Source organism: Bombina bombina, chromosome 5 (assembly GCF_027579735.1).
Source record: "Bombina bombina isolate aBomBom1 chromosome 5, aBomBom1.pri, whole genome shotgun sequence".
NCBI lineage: Eukaryota > Metazoa > Chordata > Amphibia > Anura > Bombinatoridae > Bombina > Bombina bombina.
The window spans coordinates 941935955-941957871 of record NC_069503.1 but is presented as its reverse complement, the minus strand read 5'-3'; the positions used below and the strand labels follow the sequence as shown (position 1 = coordinate 941957871).

At 38.3% G+C, this 21917-nt stretch overlaps 1 protein-coding gene across 1 annotated transcript in view; it reads right to left on the bottom strand.

Annotated features, from left to right (window-relative positions):
• The window catches only part of PI15 (peptidase inhibitor 15), a 96537-nt gene that overhangs the window by 5104 nt on the left and 69516 nt on the right, over window positions 1-21917 (bottom strand). The window contains exons 3-5 of the mRNA XM_053715140.1: window positions 21731-21849; window positions 19010-19142; window positions 18791-18906 (exon numbers count right to left, since the gene is read on the bottom strand). Coding sequence (XP_053571115.1) covers window positions 18791-18906; window positions 19010-19142; window positions 21731-21849 — 368 coding nt within the window. The remainder of the gene's footprint in view (window positions 1-18790; window positions 18907-19009; window positions 19143-21730; window positions 21850-21917) is intronic.

The following is a 21917-nucleotide window of genomic DNA, read 5'->3' as shown; positions in this document are numbered from 1 at the left end:
TCTTTTACTAAATTCTAACATTTTGATGTTTTTGCGTCTTCAAAAGTGGCCTTTGCGAGGAAAGTTCTCAAGGTAGCAGTGTCTGGATAATAGGTGCCTGCCTTTTTCAACATATTTTTGTCCCGCCCAACATTACTTGTTGACTCCACAGCTTGGTTATTAGTTCCCATGTGTAATGGATCATGAACTCTCACCACCTTATAAAAGAAAACAGAAATTATGCTTTCATGATAAATTCATTTGTTTCATGGTGGTAAGAGTCCATGAGCCCCACTCATTTTTTTTGGAGACAGTTCCATTTTGCACCTCAGTTTTCCTGCTTTGGCTTTTCCTACCTTTTTTCTATTATTTCTTGCTTGCCTATACGTATGACTGGCATACCAATGAGGAAAAGTACTCTTGAAAGTTTTGGTAATCTTTGCCTCCTCCTAGTGGCTAGGAAGAGAATCCCATGTGTAATGAATTGTGGACACTCACCACCATGAAATAAATACATTTATCAGATAAGTATAAATTTAGTTTTTCTAAAAGATTGTAATCAACCCCAAGGTTATTATGCAATAATTGAACATTTATAAAGTGAGCATGGATGGAGAATCTATATATATATCTTATTCTGAATTTGTATAACAACAGAGGTACATCATTGCTCTGTGTTACGCTGGCTCTTGTGCAAGTCATAGTAATGGAAGATATCTATCTGTCTAAAAACTGCCTATTTACACATAAATACAGCATACATTTTTGTATTGTTTAGTAACACTTATAAATGTTGCTCTCTGACCCTCCAAGTGAAACATAAAATGAAATTTCGCCATGCATGTTCATAGGTTGGATTCCATTTTTTTAAATATTATCCATTACAATTTTATCACAAATATACCTTACTCTCTAACTATACAGCAGTAATATGCTTAAAAGGGATACTAAACCAATTTTTTTAATGATTCAGATAGAGCATGCAATTTTAAGAAACTTTCTAATTTACTCCAATTATAATTTTTTCTTTGTTCTCTTGCTATCTTTATTTAAAAAGCAGGAATGTAAAGCTTAGGAGCCAGCCCATTTGTGGTTCAGAACCTGGGTTAAGCTTGCTTATTGGTGGCAAAATGTAGCTACCAATAAGAACGCGCTATCCATGGTGCTGAACTTAAAATGGGCCGGCTCCTAAGCTTTACAGTTCTGCTTTTTAACTAAAGATAGCAAGAGAATGAAGACAAATTGATAATAGGAGTAAATTAGAAAGTTGTTTAAAATTGCATGCTCTATCTGAATCATGAAAGTAAAAAATTGGGTTTAGTGTCCCTTTAACTCTTCTTGCTTCTGCACTTAAACAACGTACAACATTTTTGGGCATCAATTTTAAAGGGACATGAAACCCAGTTCTTTCATGATTCAGATAGAGCATGTAAATTTAAACAACTTTACAACTTACTTCTATTATCTCATTTGTTTTATTTTCTTGATATCCTTTGTTGAAAAGGATACCTAGGTAGGCTCAGGAGCTGTTGATTGGTGGCTGCACATATATGCCTCATATTATTGGTTTCCAGCAAGCTCCCAGAGTGCATTGCTGCTTCTTCAAAAAGGATACCAAGAGAATGAAGTACATTAGATAATAGCAGTACAATGGAAAGTTATTTAAAATTGTATGCTTTATCTGAATCATAAAATAGAAATGTTGGTTTTCATGTCCCTTTAAAAAGACAAAAATATAAATAGATAAGATAAACAAAGTGTGAATGACAAGAGACTGGTACTAAAATATAGAATTTTCAGGAGGCTTTTTTTATTCTAAAAACTGTATGCAGAACATTAGAAAACAAACTTTGCATGAATTAGTAGCAAAACAATAAATACAGAAAATGTTGTAAAGTTCTGAGCCATCTCAATCAATCCTTTAAGGTCTATTTCTACCATTTTGAAAATTTGTTTATGGTTTATTAATAGATATTACTTTTAACATTGTACCAATCTTAACTAAATTATCTGCGGATTTAATAATTGTCAATAGGATTTAATAATTGTTAATAAGGTTTCTTATATTTCCACCAGTATGGTCCCCTAAGGATCATCACTACTCTATTGTGAAAATATTGTATCCTAATCTGTAGCCCACAAGCTCAGATATTTATAGATTCCATATCTATACTGTATCGAGTATTTCACTAAATTGTAATTTTATTGTATTTTATTTTGTATTTTATTTTATTTTAATTTGTCTACATTTTTAAGTATCATCGGTATATATTAGATAAATTGTGTATTACCCTATTGATTAAAACTATTTCAAACGTAACATTTGGTCAGAATTGGTTTACTATTCTAGTTGTTTTTTCTATTTTTCTATCATTCTTTGACCTATTTCTAGCCCTGTGATATACCTTAGCCTGTAGGCGCTCCTATATACACTTTTCATAGTAACTACCCACCAGATCTGATAGGGGATCTTCCTTATAGTGAAGCAGGTATCAGTTTTTTAGGCGCTGGAAACTTAATCTTTGTTGTTTATAATCTACTATTTCTTCCATTTATCAGATGATAATACACTACATTAAAACATGAAATACTTAAAGGCACATTCAACTTATCATTTGATCTCCATTTAAAATGTTTAACTAAGGAAAATAAAAACAAAACAGAACATAGCATTACACATTAATGCTTTACTTGTGCTGTAAAACACCTATAAAAAGTGTCCTTGTTCTGTTCTACACAGTGATCGGTGAGTTTAGAGCATAAGCTTATTTATCCTTAACTGACCAAAGCAAAACAGACAAAGAACATGTATTCCATCAGACTTTTCAAGAAGTGTGTACCTGAACTGCTAAATGTTTAATTTGACATTTGACTAGATTTGTTTTAAAATCACATAATTGCTGACATATGTTATGAGATGAATGTCCTTTTTTGATATTAGAGTGTGATCCTATCTGTGTTCCAATCCATCAATAATAGTTTCTTTCCTAAGATATGTTGAGTCCACTGCTTGAGTAATTACTGTTGGGAATATCACTCCTGGCCAGCAGGAGGAAGCAAAGAGCACCACAGTTAAACTGCTAAGTATCACTTCCTTATCCACAACACCCAGTCATTCTGTTTGCCTTCGGTGCATGGAGAAGGGGAAGTTTAGGTGTCAAGCAAGTTTTGGGGTATAGCCGTCATTCCTTGCAGTTGAGTAGTGGTGGTTTTAAAGCAGTTAGGAACTTGTAAAGAGGTAATTACTGGGTTTTCCTAACAATTGCTGCCCTAGTTTAGAAAGCCAGAGTTGGCTACTTTGTTCTTTCTTTTTCAAAGGTCTCTGTGAAGAACTGTGTCTTTACATACCTTGTAACTGTATACATGCCGGACAGCGGAGCAGGTAAGTGCTTCTTCCAGTTGCACTTAACAAAAAGACATTCGGCTAGATTACGAGTTTTGAGCGCTATAGGGAAATTAACGAACGCAACAAAAGTTATGTTATTTAATTTCCTATAGCACTGCCATTACAAGTTTTCAAACATACGCCTTTTGTGTGCAATATGGTTGCGTTGAGCTTCATACCGCACACAATCAGAGCGCTGCTGAGACGTGCTCGTGCACGATTTCCCCATTGACATCAATGGAGAGAGCCGGCAAAAAAAAATCCTAACACCTGCGATCGCGGAAACAAAAGTTCTGTAACGCAGCCCCGTTGATGTCTATGGGGAAATAAAAATAATGCTTAAAACTAACACCCTAACATAAACCCTACGTCTAAACACCCCTAATCTGCTGACCCAACATCGCTGACGCCTACCTACAGTTATTAACTCCTAATCTACCACTCCCGATATTGCCGCTACCTAAATAAAATTATTAACCCCTAATCTGCCGCTCCCGATATCGCCGCCACTATACTACATTTATTAACCCCTAAACCGCCAGCCCCCCAGCCCCCACATCGCAACAAGCTAAATTAAACTATATTAACCCCTAAACCTAACCCTAACATAACCCTAAAAATAACGCAACCCTAAATATAACCCTTACATCCACTAACATTAGCATAATAAAAATATAGCTAAATTAAATTTACAATTATTAACTAAATAAACCTATTAAACCCTAAACCGCCAGCCCCCCACATTGCAACAAGCTAAATTTAATTATATAACCCTTAAACCTAACCCTAGCCCTAAAACTTACCCTAACCCCTCTAACTTTAACATAATTAAATTAGATCTAAATTAAATTAACAATTATTAACTAAATAATTCCAATTTAAAACTAAATACATACTTACCAGTGAAATAAAACCTAAGCTAGCTACAATATAACTAATAGTTATATTCTATCTAGCTTAGGTTTTATTTTTATTTCACAGGTAAGTTTGTATTTATTTTAACTAGGTAGACTAGTTAGTAAATAGTTATTAACTATTTAATAACTACCTAGTTAACATAAATATAAACTTACCTGTGAAAAAATAAAGATTAATCCTATTCTTATACCCTTAAAAAAAACACCCCAAAATAAAAAACCCTACTCTAGAATAAACTACCAAGGGCCCTTAAAAGGGCCTTTTGTAGGGCATTGCCCTGAGTTAAACAGCTCTTTCTCCTACATTGGTGTGTCCGGTCCGCGGCTTCATCCTTACTTGTGGGATATTCTCACTCCCTACAGGAAGTGGCAAAGAGAGCACAACAGCAGAGCTGTCTATACAGCTCCCCCTCCAGCTCCGCCCCCCAGTCATTCTCTTTGCCGCTCTGAACAAGTAGCATCTCCACGGGGGTGGTAAAGAGTATGTGGTGTTAGTTGTAGTTTTTTATTTCTTCTATCAAGAGTTTGTTATTTTAAAATAGTGCCAGTTTGTACTATTTACTCTACAGCAGAAAGTGATGAAGATTTCTGTTGAGAGGAGTATGATTTTAGCACCAGTAACTAAAATACATTGCTGTTCCCACGCAGGACTGTTGAAACCAGAGAACATCAGTTGGGGGGAACAGTTTGCAGGCTTAACTGCTTTCAGGTATGATCAGTCATTTTTCTAACAAGACCATGTAATGCTAGAAGACTGTCAGAAATTCCCTCTGGGATAGGTAAGCCATTTTTTCTTAGACTCTGTATAAAATGATGGCTTATATTTAGGGCTCTATGCTGGTTAACACTATTGTGGGCTTTAAAATTGATTGCTTTTTAGCATGTTTTTCACTATAAATAAGGTGTTTTTACAGACTTTAAAACACTTTTGGGGTTTAATTTCGGCCTGGCACTTATTTGGACACCTAAATCTAGTCAGAAAGGCCCCTCCACTCTGGAATGAAGAGGGAGGAGGCCTCATTTTCAGGCCTCAATTGCGCAGTTGATTTTGCCTAGGCAGTCCATGCAGCTTCATGTGGGGCATCAGAAAAGACTCCAGAGAGGCTTATTTCCTACTAAAATAATCCCTAAGAAAGGTAAAGGCTACAGGGGAAGCTGGGGCTAGTACTGTAGTGTGTTAACCGGTTAATAACTGTTATTAGCTCCGGTTTGGGCATTAAGGGGTTAATTGGTCTGAAAATGTGTGTGCAATCTTTTCAAAGCATTAAGGCACTGTGGTGAAAATTTCATTAAAATCGGATGTTTATTTCATGTTTTTTTGATGTTTCAGTAATAATGTGTACTCTTTTATTATTTAAAGAGACAGTAACGTTTTTGTCAAAAATAATTTTTATTGCATTGTAGTTCTGTTTAAGCCTGTCAAACATGTCTGAATCTTCACATAGACTATGTTCTGTATGTCCAAAGGCCAAGGTGGTTCCCCCATTAAATTTATGTGTGCAGTGTGCCGTAGCGTCCAACCAGCTTAAGGACAGTACAATCACACTTAAAAATATAGCCCAAGATGATTCTTTAGCTGAAGGTAGTGAAGATAGCTTGCTTTCCTCTCCTTCTGTGTCAACACCAGCTATGCCCGCGCAGGCGATGCCCAGTACATCTAGCGCACCAATTGCGATTACTATGCAACAATTAGCATTTTTTATCCAAACTGCCAGCCTTTCCTAGGAAGCGTGATTGCTCAGTTTTAAACACAGACAATGAGCTGACTTGGCGGTGAGGGAGGGCCTGTCTGAGGGAGAAATTTCTGACAGGAAAAGTTTCTCAGCAGGCAGAGCCTGATACCATAACATTTAAATTTAAGCTAGAACACCTCTGTGCCCTACTTAAGGAGGTCCTAGCTGCATTTGATAATTGTGATCCTTTGGTGACCCCAGAAAAATTGTGTAAAATGGACAATTTCCTAGAGGTCCCAGTACACACTGATGCGTTTGCGATACCTAAGATGGCGGATATAGTGACTAAGGAGTGGGAGAAGCCAGGTGTTCCTTTTGTTCCCCCTCCTATATTTAAGAAAATGTTCCCCTTTGTTGACCCCAGAAGGGACGCATGGCAGACGGTCCCTAAGGTAGAGGGGGCAGTTTCAACGTTAGCTAAGCGCACAACTATTCCAATAGAGGAGAGTTGTGCTTTCAAAGATCCTATGGATAAAAAATTAGAAGGATTGCTTAATAAAATTTTTGTTCAGCAAGGTTTCCTTCTTTCCCCAATTTCGTGCATTATTCCTGTCACCACGGCGGCGTCTTTTTGGTTCCATGAACTAGAAAATTCGCTCCAGAAGGAGACTCCATATGATGAAGTCATGGACAGAATTCACGCACTGAAGTTGGCTAATTCCTTTATTTTAGATGCCGCTTTTCATTTAGCTAAATTAGCGGCGAAAAATTCAGGTTTTGCAATAGTGGTGCGCAGGGCGCTTTGGCTAAAATCTTGGTCGGTGGATGTGTCGTCCAAAACAAAATTGCTTACTATTCCTTTCAAGGGTAAGACCCTATTCGGGCCAGAATTGAAAGAGATTATTTCAGACATCACTAGAAGAAAGGGCCATGCCCTTCCACAGGATAGACCTTTCAAAGCAAAAAATAAGTCTAATTTTCGTTCCTTTCGCAATTTCAGGAACGGACCGGCTCCTAGCTCTACAGCCTCTAGACAAGAGGGTATCACTTCCCAGCCCAAACTAGCATGGAAACCATTGCAAGGCTGGAACAAGGGGAAACAGGCCAAGAAGCCTGCTGCTCTACCAAATCAGCATGAAAGGATAGCCCCCGATCCGGGACCGGATCTGGTAGGGGGCAGACTCTCTCTCTTTGCTCAGGCTTAGGCAAGAGATGTCCTAGACCCCTGGGCTTTATAGATTGTCTCTCAGGGGTATCTCCTAGAATTCAAGGACCTTCCTCCAAAGGGAAGGTTTCACATGTCTCGCTTGTCTTTAGACCAGACAAAGAGACGGGCATTCTTACATTGCGTAGAAAACCTTTTAAAAATGGGAGTGATACACCCAGTTCCAAAAGCAGAACAAGGACTGGGTTTTTACTCAAACCTGTTTGTAGTTCCCAAAAAGGAGGGAACGTTCAGGCCAATTCTGGACTTAAAGATCCTAAACAAATTCCTCAGAGTTCCATCATTCAAAATGGAAACAATTCGAACAATTTTACCAATGATCCAGGAGGGTCAATACATGACTACCGTGGACCTAAAGGATGCATACCTGCATATTCCGATCCACAAAGTTCACCAAGAATTTTTACAAAGGTGTTAGGATCCCTTCTAGCAGTGCTAAGGCCAAGGGGCATTGCGGTAGCACCTTAACTAGACGACATCTTAATTCAGGCGTCGTCCTTCCACAAAGCGAAGGCTCATACGGATATTTTTCTAGCCTTTCTAAGGTCTAACAGGTGGAAGGTGAACGTAGAAAAAAGTTCTCTGTCCCCGGTAACAAGGGTTCCCTTCCTGGGAACAATAATAGACTGGGTAGAAATGAAAATCTTTCTGACGGAGGTCAGGAAGTCAAAATTTTCAAATGCTTGTCGAGTTCTTCATGCCATTCCTCAGCCTTCTGTGGCTCAGTGCATGGAGGTAATCGGTCTAACGGTTGCGGCAATGGACATAGTCCCTTTTGCCAGAATTCATCCAAGACCATTGCAACTGTGCATGCTCAAGCAGTGGAATGGGGATTATGCAGATTTGTCTCCCCAGATACAAATGGACCAGAAAACCAGAGACTCACTCCTCTGGTGGTTGTCTCAGGATCACCTGTCCCAGGGAATGAGTTTCCACAGACCAAAGTGGATCATTGTCACGACCGACGCCAGTCTCTTAGGATGGGGCGCGGTCTGGGACTCCCTGAAAGCTCAGGGTCTATGGTCTCGGGAAGAATCTCTTCTCCCGATAAACATTTTGGAACTGAGAGCGATATTCAATGCGCTCCTGGCTTGGCCTCAACTAGCGGAGGCCAAATTCATAAGATTTCAGTCGGACATCATGACGACTGTAGCGTACATCAATCATCAGGGAGGAACAAAGAGTTCCCTGGTGATGAGAGAAGTATCCAAGATCATCAAATGGGCGGAGGATCACTCCTGCCATCTATCTGCAATTCACATCCCAGGAGTAGACAACTGGGAGGCGGATTATTTGAGTCGTCAGACTTTCCATCCGGGGAAGTGGGAACTTCACCCGGAGGTCTTTGCCCAGTTAACTCAACTATGGGGCATTCCAGATCTGGATCTGATGGCGTCTCGTCAGAACTCCAAGGTTCCACGCTACGGGTCCAGGTCCAGGGATCCCAAGGCGACATTGGTAGATGCATTAGTGGCGCCTTGGTCATTCAATCTAGTGTATGTCTTTCCACCGTTTCCTCTACTCCCCAGGCTAGTAGCCAGGATCAAACAGGAGAAGGCTTCGGTGATTCTAATAGCTCCTGCGTGGCCACGCAGGACTTGGTATGCAGACCTGGTGAATATGTTATCGGCTCCACCATGGAAGCTACCATTGAGACAGGACCTTCTAGTGCAAGGTCCATTCGAACATCCAAACCTAGTTTCTCTGCAGCTGACTGCTTGGAGATTGAACGCTTGATTCTATCTAAGCGTGGGTTTTCGGAATCAGTTATAGATACTCTGGTTCAGGCTAGAAAGCCTGTAACCAGGAGAAATTACCATAAGATATGGCAGAAATATCTCTATTGGTGCGAATCCAAGGGTTACTCATGGAGTAAAATTAGAATTCTTTCCTTTCTCCAAGACGGTTTGGAGAAAGGTCTGTCAGCTAGTTCTTTAAAGGGACAGATATCTGCTCTGTCTGTCTTGTTACACAAACGTCTGGCAGCCGTGCCAGATGTTCAGTTGTTCGTACAGGCGTTGGTCAGAATTAAGACTGTCTACAGACCTGTGACTCCTCCATGGAGTCTAAATTTAGTTCTTTCAGTTCTTCAAGAGGTTCCATTTGAACCTTTACATTCCATAGATATTAAGTTACTATCTTGGAAAGTTTTCTTTTTGGTTGCTATTTCTTCTGCTAGAAGAGTTTCTGAATTGTCTGCTTTGCAGTGTAATTCACCCTATCTGGTGTTCCATACAGATAAGATAATTTCACGTACCAAACCTGGTTTTCTTCCAAAGGTGGTTTCCAATAGGAATATTAACCAGGAAATAGTTGTTCCTTCTCTGTGTCCTAATCCAGTTTCTAAAAAGGAACGTTTGTTACACAATCTAGATGTGGTTCGTGCTTTAAAATTCTTTCTAGACGCAACAAAGGATTTCAGACAGACATCTTCATTGTTTGTCGTCTATTCTGGTAAGAGGAGAGGTCAGAAAGCTACTGCTACCTCTCTTTCCTTCTGGTTAAAAAGCATCATCCGATTGGCTTATGAGACTGCCGGACGGCAGCCTCCTGAACGAATTACTGCTCATTCTACTAGAGCTGTGGCTTCCACATGGGCCTTCAAGAATGAGGCTTCTGTTGAACAGATCTGTAAGGCAGCGACGTGGTCTTCTCTGCATACTTTTGCCAAATTTTACAAATTTGATACTTATGCTTCTTCGGAGGCTATTTTTGGGAGAAAGGTTTTACAAGCAGGGGTGCCTTCCATTTAGGTTACCTGACTTGCTCCCTCCCTTCATCCGTGTCCTAAAGCTTTGGTATTGGTTCCCACAAGTAAGGATGAAGCCATGGACCGGACACACCAATGTAGGAGAAAACAGAATTTATGCTTACCTGATAAATTTCTTTCTCCTACGGTGTGTCCGGTCCACGGCCCGCCCTGGCTTTTAGTCAGGTTTAAAAATTTTGGTTTTGTACACTACAGTCACCACTGCACCCTATGGTTCTCCTTTTTCTCCTGACTGTCGGTCGAATGACTGGGGGGCGGAGCTGGAGGGGGAGCTGTATGGACAGCTCTGCTGTTGTGCTCTCTTTGCCACTTCCTGTAGGAAGTGAGAATATCCCACAAGTAAGGATGAAGCCGTGGACCGGACACACCGTAGGAGAAAGAAATTTATCAGGTAAACATAAATTCTGTTTCTGCTACAAAAAAAGAATACAAACAACCCCTAACGCTATACAAACCCCCACCCCCCAAACTACCAGGGGCCCTTAAAAGGGCTTTTTGGAGGGCATTGCCCTAAGTTAAACAGCTCTTTTGCTACAAAAAAAACACCCCCTAAAAAAATACATACGAATTAGCCAATAGAATGAGATCTGCTTAAATCCTATTGGCTGATTTGAATAGCCAATAGGATTTTAGCAGCCCTAATTCCTTTTGGCTGATCCAAATTTTTCAGCCAATAGGAAGGCAAGGGATGCCATCTTGAATTGCGTCCCTTGCATTGAAGATTCAGTGTACGGCGGCGGATGAGGATGCTCCGTGACAGATGTCTTCAGGATGGACCAGCTCATGAAGATCGAAGAGGCCCTCTGGATTAAGACTTCTTTCCGCATGGATGAGGACTTCGCCGGCTGGATGAAGATAGAAGAGGCCACCTGGATGAAGACTTCTTGCCGCCTGAATGAAGACTTCTTGCCGCATGGATGATGACTTCACCGGCTGGATGGATCCTTAAAGCGGGACTTCAACAACTGTAAGTGGATCATTGGGGGTTAGTGTTAGGTTTTTTTAAGGTTTTTTTTGGGTGGGTTTTTTTTTAGTTTAGGGTCTGGGCAGTAAAATAGCTAAATGCCCTTTTAAGGGCAATGCCCATACAAATACCCTTTTCAGGGCAATGGGTAGCTTATGTTATTTTAGATAGTTTTTTTATTGTGGGGGTTGGTTGGGTGGTGGGTTTTACTGTTGGGGGTGTTTGTATTTTGTTTTACAGGTAAAAGAGCTGATATCTTTGGGGCAATGCTCCACAAAAGGCCCTTTTAAGGGCTATTGGTAGTTTATTGTAGGCTAGGTTTTTTTATTTTGGGTGGGCTTTTTTATTTTGATAGGGCTATAAGATTAGGTGTAATTCTTTTTTATTTTTGAAAATTTGTTATTTTTTGTAATTTAGTGTTTTTTTGTAATTTAGTTAGTTTTTATTTTTTGTAATTAGATTCCTTGGTGGGGGCTTTCGGTTTAGGGGTTAATAGTTTATTTTAGTAAATTTTGTTGTGGGGGGCTTGTGGTTTAGGGGTTAATAAGTTTATTATAGCGGCGGTGTGGGCGGACGGCAGATTAGGGGTTAATAATATTTAAATAGTGTTTGCGATGCAGGAGGGTGGCGGTTTAAGAGTTAAGTTTATTATAGTGGCAACAATGTCGGGTAGAGGTGGAATAGGGGTTAATACATTTTTTTAGTGGCTCGATATCAGGAGCAGCAGGTTAGGGGTTAATAAATTTAATATAGTGTTTGCGATGCGGAAAGGCCTCAGTTTAGGGGTTACTAGGTAGTTTATGGGTGATAGTGTACTTTGTAACACTTTAGTTATGAGTTTTATGTTACAGCTTTGTAGTGTAAAACTCATAACTACTGACTTTAGATGGTGGTACAGATCTTGTTGTTTTAGGCTGTAAAGCTCACTTTTTAGCCATACAGCAAAACTCGTAATACCGGCGCTATGGGAATCCCATGAAAAAAATTTTTTTTTTACGTGTGCAGGACTGACGCTGCGGTACCGGGTAAAAGGTGTGCGATACACCTATACTGACAACACTTGTAATAGCTGCGGTGCTGTTTTAACGCTGAAAATGCCATATTTCGAGCATTACAAACCACAACAGGACTATCTATGTCCCAATAAAAAAGCAGTCACCTAAATTACAAGTTTTGCGTTGCAATTTAGGTGACTGATTTTTATTTGGACATAGATAGTCCTGTTGTATGGGTTACACTGGGGCATGAAGCAGGCACTGTAGCATGTGTGAGGCTAACATTTAAACTCTTTTAATAAGAAAGGGTAAATGTTTTTATTAGGCTTTATTTTCTGACACATATTTACTTGATAAAACAATTCAAGTTTAAACTGAAACTATTTCAGCAGCTTATTCATTTCCCCTTTGCTTTAAAATAAAACGATGCAACATTTTAAACTGTCCACTTTGAAAAAAAAGGTTATTTCTGATACTCAGTGTACTAGTAAGCTTTTTTTAGTGCCTCTCTGTATTGCAGCAGTAATTTGAGCTCGGCATTTGCAGTCACATGACCAGCTTTACTTCATAACGTTTCTGAGGAAAAAGTTGTTTTCTCCATTTCTGGGTGATCCGGTCTTTATTGGTATCGGTAAGGCACCCCCTAATTGAGGTATGGGGTTGCCAGAGGGGTATTTTAGAAGTGTATTTGATGTGTATTCAATGTTTTTTTCTTAACTTTTCTCACATAATTTTAGCTGGGGATCGATCCTAATTTGGGATAAAATTTAAAGTGTATCTTTTCCTTAGCTTATTTTAATTGAATATTACAATCTTTGAAACTTATCTGTACAAGTTTATTTACTGTTTCACAACATGTCTGATGTGGATCAAGAGCCTGCTCTCATGAATTCATGTTTATTATGTTTAGATGCACAAATTGCTGCTCCTATACAATTTTGTTCTTCATGTGTCAAGAAAACCTTGCAAAATAAAGGTAACATTTTTTAGCCTAATGTCTCTCAGGATGATGCTGTTAAAATAATACCTCAGCTTTCTCCTGCTACGTCCAAAGCCTCAATGGCATCACACGCAATGCCCTGCGGTTTCACTATAACTCCTAGTGGAGTTTATTTAGAAGCAGAAATTGCTGCCCAGGTATCTTCAGCTGTATCTGCGGCATTAGCTGCCATTCCCAGATTACAGGGAAAATGCAAAGGAAATCTAGAAATTCAGAAAGTAAGGTGCCTGTCCTCAGTTCTGCTTCCCAAGTTGCCCTTTTTCAAAACTCTGATGAGGAAGATACATTGGGACAATCTGAGGGTGAAATCTCAGATTCGTACAGTATAATTCCTTCTTCTGAGACTGAGGTGCTATCCTTCAGATTTAAGCTTGAACATATTGTTAAAGGAGGTTTTAGCTACTTTTGATGACACTGATACCCCTGTCATTGTCACTCCTAAGAAATCTAGTAAACTTAATAGTTTATTTGATGAACCTTTTCACTTCGGAGGTTTTTCCTGTGCTGGACCGTGCTAGAGAGATTATCTCACAGGAATGGGAGAAACCAGGGATGTCTTTTTCCACGTCTCCCATTTTTAAGAAAATGTTTCCTGTTGAGGACTCAATTAAAGACCCTTGGTATACTGTAACCAAAGTTGAAGGGGCCATTTCCACTCTGGCTAAGAGAACCACTATTACTATTGAGGATAGCTGCTCTTTTAAGGATCCGATGGACAAGAAGCTGGAAGCATATTTGAAAAAGATTTATGTTCATGAAGGTCTCCAATTCTTCCTTTAGTACCAGAGGGTCAGGTCATTACAACCATAGACCAAAAGGATGAGTATCTTCATGTTCCTAGTCACAGGGACCATCGCAGATTCCTGAGATTTGCCTGTCTGGACAAACATTTCCAATTCGTGACCCTTCCATTTGGACTGGCCTCTGAAGTGTTCCGTTCTCATGGAATTGCTGTGGCACCCTACCTGGATGACATATTTGTTAGGGCGCCATCTTTTCAACAAGCAAAATCTCACACAGAGATATTGTTGTCTTTTCTTCATTCCAACGGATGGAATGTGAATCTGGAAAAAAGCTCCCTTTCCCCTGATACAAGAGTAGTGTTCTTAGGGACCATAATAGATTCTCTATTGATGAAGATTTTTTTGACAAAGGTCAGGAAAAACAAAATCATTTCCTCTTGCCTCTCTCTTCAGGCTACTGCTCATCCTTTAATGGCTCAATGTATGGAGGTAATCGATCTGATGGTGGCTTCCATGGACATAATTCATTTTGCTCGATTCCATTTGAGAGCTCTCCAGTTGTGCATGCTTAGACAATGGAATGGTGACCATGCACATCTATCTCCAAGAATAGAGATAAATCAGTCATCAAGGGATTCTCTCCCATGGTGGATTTCTCAGGAACATCTGTCTCAGGGCACATGCTTTCGGAGACCTTCCTGGGAGATCGTGACCATAGACACCAGCCTGCTGGGCTGGGGAGCAGTCTGGAACTCGTTAAAAGCTCAGGACCTTTGGACTCGGGAGGAGTCTGCTCTTCCCATCAACATCTTGGAGTTGAGGGTGATTTACAATACTCTATTGGCTTGGCCTCAGTTGTTATCAGCTCAGTTTATCAGGTTCCAGTCAGACAACATAATCTCTGTGGCTTACATCAATCACCAGGGAGGAACTCAGAGTTCCTTAGCCATGAAGAGGGTTACTCAGATTCTTCAGGGGGCAGAGGCCCACAATTGCTGTCTAACTGTCATCCACATTCCAGGAGTAGACAAATGGGAAGCGGATTTTCTGAGCAGACAGACTTTTCATCCCGGGGGTGGGAACTCCATCCGGAGGTGTTTTCCAGCTTAGTCCACAAATGGGGGGTGCCGGAGTTAGATCGGACGGCATCCCATCAGAATGCCAAGCTTCCAAGGTATGGTTCAAGGTCAAGTTATCCGCAGGCCGATCTAATAGATGCTCTGGCAGTTACTTGGGTTTTCAGGTAGGCATACCTGTTTGCTCCGTTTGCTTTCCTTCCTAGAGTCATTGATCATATTAAACAGGAAAGGGCATTGGTGATAGCCCCTGCATGGCCTTGCAAGATCTGGTTTGCAGACCTAGTGGAGATGTCATCTCTCCCACCTTGGAGACTACCTCTGAGGAAGGACCTCCTGATTCAGGGTCCTTTCCTTCATCCAAATCTCATTTCTCTGAAGCTGACTGCTTGCAGATTGATAGCTTAATTGTGTCTAAGCATGGTTTTTCTGAGTCGGTCATTGAGACCATGATTCAGGCTTGTAAGCCTGTTACTAGAAAGATTTACCAAAAAATATGGTGTAAATATCTTTTTTGGTGTGAATCCAAGGGCTACTCTTGGAGTAGAACTAGAATTCCTAGAATTTTATCTTTTCTTCAGGAAGGCCTGGAGAAGGGATTGTCAGTCAGTATCCTGAAGGGTCAGATTTCTGCTTTATCAGTTTTACTACATAAACGTTTGGCAGATGTGCCAGATGTTCAATCTTTTTGTCAGGCCTTGGTCACAATCAGGCCTGTCTTTAAGTCTGTTGCTCCTCCTTGGAGCCTTAACCTTGTTCTTAAAGTTTTACAGCTGGCTCCATTTGAGCCATTGCATTCCATAGACATTAAGTTGTTATCTTGGAAGGTTTTGTTTCTTGTTGCTATCTCTTCTGCTCGAAGAGTCCTGTAACTCTCAGCTCTGCAGTGTGATTCCCCTTATCTTATTTTTCATGCTGATAAGGCAGTTCTTCGTACTAAGTTAGGTTTCCTTCCTAAGGTTGTTTCTAATAGAAGTATCAATTCGGAAATTGTTGTTCCCTCTCTGTGTCCTAATCCTTCATCTTCTAAAGAACATTTGTTACACAATTTGGATGTTGTTCGTGCTCTTAGATTCTACTTACAGGCGACTAAGGATTTTCGCCAGTCCTCTTCCCTCTTTGTCTGTTTCTCATGCGAAACATAAAGGTCAGAAAGCTACTGCTACTACTCTTTTTTTCTTTTTGGTTACAAAGTATAATTCATTTGTATTATGAGACTGCTGGACAGCAGCCTTCTGAGAGAATTACAGCTCATTCCACAAGAGCTGTTTCCTCTTCTTGGGCTTTCCAAATTAGATACTTTTGCCCTGGTTGAGGCTTCTTTTGGGAAAAAGTTTCTTCAAGCGTTGATGCCTTCTGTTTAGGACTGCCTGTCTTGTCCCTCCCTATTTATCCATGTCCTCTAGCTTGGATATTGGTTCCCAACAGTAATTACTCAAGCCGGGGACTCTATATCTTAGGAAAGAAAAACAAAATGTATGCTTACCTGATAAATGTATTTATTTCAGGATATGGTGACTCCACGGCCCCACCCTTTATTTTAAGACAGTTGTTCTTTTGACTATAACCTCAGGCACCTCTACCCCTTGTGTTACTCCTTTTTCTCAATTTCACTTCAGTCGATTGACTGGGGGTTGTGGGTAAGGGAGTGATACATAGCAGTTTAACTGTGGTGCTCTTTGCCTCCTCCTGCTGGCCAGGAGTGATATTCCCAACAGTAATTACTCAAGCCGTGGACTCACCATATCCGGAAATAAATAAATTTATCAGGGAAGCATACATTTTGTTTTTTAGCACTATAAGTCTACATTTGTTTAATATAGATCAAATTAAAATGACTTTTCAAACATCCTAAATCATTCAAATTAAAAGAACTAACATTTTTTTTCCACCTGATACTTTTAAATGTTAAAAGCAACAAAAGAATCATTATTGAGGTATAATAAATTCTTAAAAAGTGGAGCTATATTTAACGCTCCCGCTCGCGTGCTTACTCCACTAGAAGTAAGCTTTTTGTGCAGGTTGGATAGTGCTTGTGTTACAAGTTGAACGTAAAATGTTTTTGCTTGTGTGCTAACCTTATACGTGAAAAAAGATGAACTTTGAATATTGCGAACACGTTAACATATTCCCCCATAGAAGTGAATGGAGCAAAACAAGTTGGGAAAAAACCTAACACGATTGCATATTCTCAAGTGTGCTAACCTGACATGAAAATATAAATTATTATACATTCTTCACATAGCAGAATATGGTCTATTTATTTATGAATACATATTTCTACATATATATGATTTTATTTTGGTTCAATCTATATCTATACCATATATATATATATATATATATATATATATATATATATATATATATGATTATATATAGGTCTATATATATATATACAGATGTATATAGGAACATATTCTGCTATGTGCAGAACATTGGAAATATTTACAGTAAATACACACTATAACACTTTATTAAATATGAATAGTGCATTAATATGATTTTACGTGTTTTCATCTACTTAACTGCAAAGGGCTTCACACGCGTTTTGCCACTGCTTTATCAAAGGCCTTTGATAAAGCAGTGGCGAAACGCACGTCAGGTGTTCGCACCACTGCCCTCCTGTATGCTCTTACTTACTAGTTAAATTGTTTGTCACATAATGACATTTTTTTAGACCTCTTTAATTGTTCCCATTGTTCTCAGTGGTGGTGGATAGTACGGCTATACTGGGGGTAGCATTGGTGCAATCATTGATGCTTTTATAGACTAAGGAATCCGTTTTCCCTCAGTAGTCAGGCTGGTTTTCTCTAATTACTCATCGGTTACCGTACTTTAGTTTATTGTTCTTTAGCGGTTCTCACTTAATAAGTCTGACCATTAAGTACATACGCTTGGTTACATGATTTAACCTTTTAATTACTTTTTTAATGTGGGACAATACAGTCTGTTTATTTTTAAAATTACACAATAAATGTTGTTTTATAATTTGTTCCTAAACCCTACTCCTTTGCTATACTTGTTAGTGACCACCTTACACAAAGTTGCAGTGTGCCACATAATATTTCTTTATATTTCTCTGTTCTTGTTTTATTAACACATACTACATTAGGCACTGCTTCACTGCGCTACATAGATATATCTCAGGGGGATTTTTACGGTGGTCCCTTACCCCATTTGCCCCTGACATTTTTTGTCTGGGATTCAGAGGCGTAACTAGAAACCACAGGGCCCAGGTGCAAGAATCTAAGAAGGGGCCCCCCCACCGCCCCTCCCCCCTCCAAAAAAAGGTGAATTTAATAAAAAAAATTTTTTTTTTACATTTAACACAGAAAAAAATGTGAATCAGATTACATGTCTGCAAAAGGAGGTACCCTGTGCCCACAGTCTGTGAGATGGTCTGACCCCCTATTACTATATATATATATATATATATATATATATATATATATATATATATATATAGTGACACTATTTAACCCCCCAGAACTGTATATAGTAAGTTAGTGACACAGTCTGTAATCTGCCGGTGAGATGGCTGGCCTGACCCTACCCGCCCAGTACTTTATAAAGTGACCACAGTAGTCAGTGACATGGTCCACCCCCCATACTGTATATAGTGGTACTGTATAATGACACTGTTCACCCCCTGCCTCACCAATGCTGTAGTAACAAGGTCTGTAATTTGCTGGTTCCACAAACATACACACATACATACATGCATAAGTACACACACAGTCACATACATACACACACCATACACACACACATAAACACCAATGGGTAAAACAGAAACACTAACCCCTGTAGTCATGTCACACTCACATGATATCAGTGCAGGCAGTGGTAGGTTAACGTTTTTTATAAAAAAAAAAAATTATACATTTTTTTTTTTTTTTTGTTAAGCTGGGCCCCCACCCTCAGGGGCCCAGTCACACCTGCGACCTCTGCACCCCCTGTAGTTTCGCCCCTGCTGGGATTCCTTTTACATTATTGGACCTTGTAGCCTACTATAAAATGATCACTGCTATACTAAGCAAAATAAATAAATTGCACTTACTTGGGAGAATAGTTGCATACTAAATAGACAGCTCTTCTCCATACTGAGCCCCAAACATTCATGTTGTTACATGTGTTGATAGCACATCCTACTCTGTTTGTTGTAGCCCAAACCATCTGAAATGGAAAACATAAATTATATTTCCAACTACTCCATTACCAAGTAAAATCAGTTCTTGTAATTGTAGTAAACAAATAGAAAATGTAAAACCCAATTAACCTGTGTGTAATGTGTACACATTGGTCCATAACATCTCAAAGGACATCTAGGATTACATTCTTGAGGGTATGGGAAAGCATAGTCCTTTACTTCATCATACCATGGTTTCACCAGCTGAAGAATAGACTGATATCTGTAGCAAGACAAAAAACAAACAAAAAACAATGAAAATAAACATAAATTAACACAAAAAAAATTATACCATTTCTATAGCACTAAAAAATCTAAATCTAAATTTTGGAAAGCAAATTGCATATTTATAAATTGAATGATAGTGGAGAGCAAAGTTATCACAGTTAAAGGGACATATAGTATTATATACTGATAAAAATATATATACTAATATATACTAATAAAAATGTGACTCATACAGAAGAACAACATTTAAATATGTCAAAATGTTTTACGTGAAAAACAAAATATGACCTTAAAGCTATTTAAATGTAATTAGTATTCTAATATCAGTTGAGTACTTTCTACTTAGGGACTTAGTGTGAGAATGAACAGAGCGCCTAAAAATAGAATTAAAAGTCATGGTACTTGCTAGTGATGGATATGATCTCCCGCTTTATATATAAAATGTGGAGTATTATGTTGAATTAAAATGTTATTTATTACATCAAATAAAATCAGACAAATCTTAAACATGGATCCATGTGTGCAAATTAGTAAAAACAATGACAATAAATCTTGATATACAATATGTTAACTATACAGTATATGGTGCAAATTATTCTACAGAGTCCACAAGTTTAAAGTGACTGTTAGTTCCTTCCTTAATTTAGGGGAGTGAATCCCGGTTGACCTCAATAGTATCTGGGTAAAGACGATGTAAGTACCATAGCCTTTAATTCTATTTTTATGCGCACTGTTCATTTTCACACTAAGTCCCTATCTTTCCGCTTGGTTAACTAGGTAACCATACGATCAGAGCTAGAGGTACTTTCATCTGGGTGCTTGGTCTTTTATCACTCCTTTTTACTTCCTACTTACGGCTAGCTCTAATTGGACCAAATGAGTCAGCCAACAAAGCTCTATTCCCTTTATGATTCCCTTTATGATTCTACTGTATTTTTTACTTTTACATAGAATCTATACATAGCACACTATATATACATGAAGTAGTGCTTTGCTACATACTATACTTAGAATTACACATTCGCATTTACTTGATTGACAGGTGCATCTCTGTCGTATATTATGTACTAAACTGAGAATTAACCCTTACTTTAATTCTGTGTATTATAATTTTTAATTTAATCAATACACATGAAGTGCGAATCAGCTAATGAGCAGGAAGTATAAACCTGAAACTACTGAAAAGTTTACATTTTGCAGCTTTACTTCACATTTTTGGTCACAAAATAAATAAATAAATTACCCTTTATGCTGCATGTGTCTTTATTAATCTATAACAACGTTTGTTGCAACGTTATACATACAATACAATTTTGACTTACTGTCCATTTAACCATTTAACTGCTGAGTCATTTACCTCTCCTATGCTGAGCTGTTTTGGGGTTTTTTATTTGCTGCTCACATTTAAGCCCTACTTTAGGTCATTTTTCAGTTACAAACCTTTATCAGAAGACCCAGCAGATTCAAAATGTACTATTATGTTATGTATATTTTATGTGTATATCATGACAGGTGAGAAATCTACAATAAAATGTGAGGAAAAAAATGTATATTTTTATTAAAACTTTAATAAACGAGGTTGTAAAAATTGTCTGTGTATATTTACTAACAACTAGAAGGAGTTATCCTCATATAAATAAGGATAAGAAGAGAACAAAACAAAATTAAATTGGAAAGTTGTTGAAAATGATTTGCTCTAACTGAATCCTGAAAGTTAAATTTTGACTTTACTGTCCCTTTCAAGATCCAAATACACACTAATTAAAAACTATTGATAAATGTATATATAGATAAGATAATGACTTTGGTAGCATTTTAACTGTAATGTAATCTAGCCCAATGGTTGCAATTATATTTAGTTTTGTAAATAAACTTAGATTGATATCATTCAAGAGAGGTATTTTTTCTTTGTTGCATGAAAATATATTTTAACTGTTTGAAGACCATTTGGACAATAATATAAATGAAGACAAATGGTGTTAGACTTTAAGAACCTGGTTAATATGTATCTATGTCCAAAATGTCTAAAGATCTATGTAGTCGATCACAATTCTGTAGAAAAGTTTATCTGATGATTTACAACAGAAAATCACCATTAAAGTTTATGAGGATATTTGTTTTTCAGAGAAAACATTTTCTGGAGACACACAGGCTGTTTCTGATAGCCCAATTCATTTTGCATCTGCAGGGGGTATATTTGCAGCCAATGCAGAGTCAAAATGAGCTGATATGAGAGAATAATTCATAGGAATAAAAAAAAATATATAAAGCACCAGTACCTTCAAACAGAGCATAAGCAGATTTTTAGTACATGAGAATACATTTTAATTTAATTGGATAAAAAATTAGTTCAAAGAGTCAATTAAAAATATGAATAATTCCTAGCATAGCTACTCCCTTAACTGGAGCTAAAATAGCTTAATATTTAATAGTTTAAATTAACAAGAAAGGGCTTTGATTTTTTTGTTTATAAACAGTTTACAAGAAAGTGTTAAAAATGAAATGGTCTGTAACCAAGCTTTTTTTGTTAGTGCAGGTGTATTAGCTGTTACTGATGATATAGATGTTAACGTATATATATACCTTCCAGTTCTCACAGAAAGATTTTGACCAAGGAACCTCATCAAATAAGTTGGACCATGATCCCAAATACAGGCGGCAGCCCAGGCTTCAGCTGACTTTGCTAAATTTTCATCCCAAACCTGCACAAACAGAAACACAGGCCATAAAATTAATAAAAACAGCAGAATACCTTAATAAAATAAGTAAC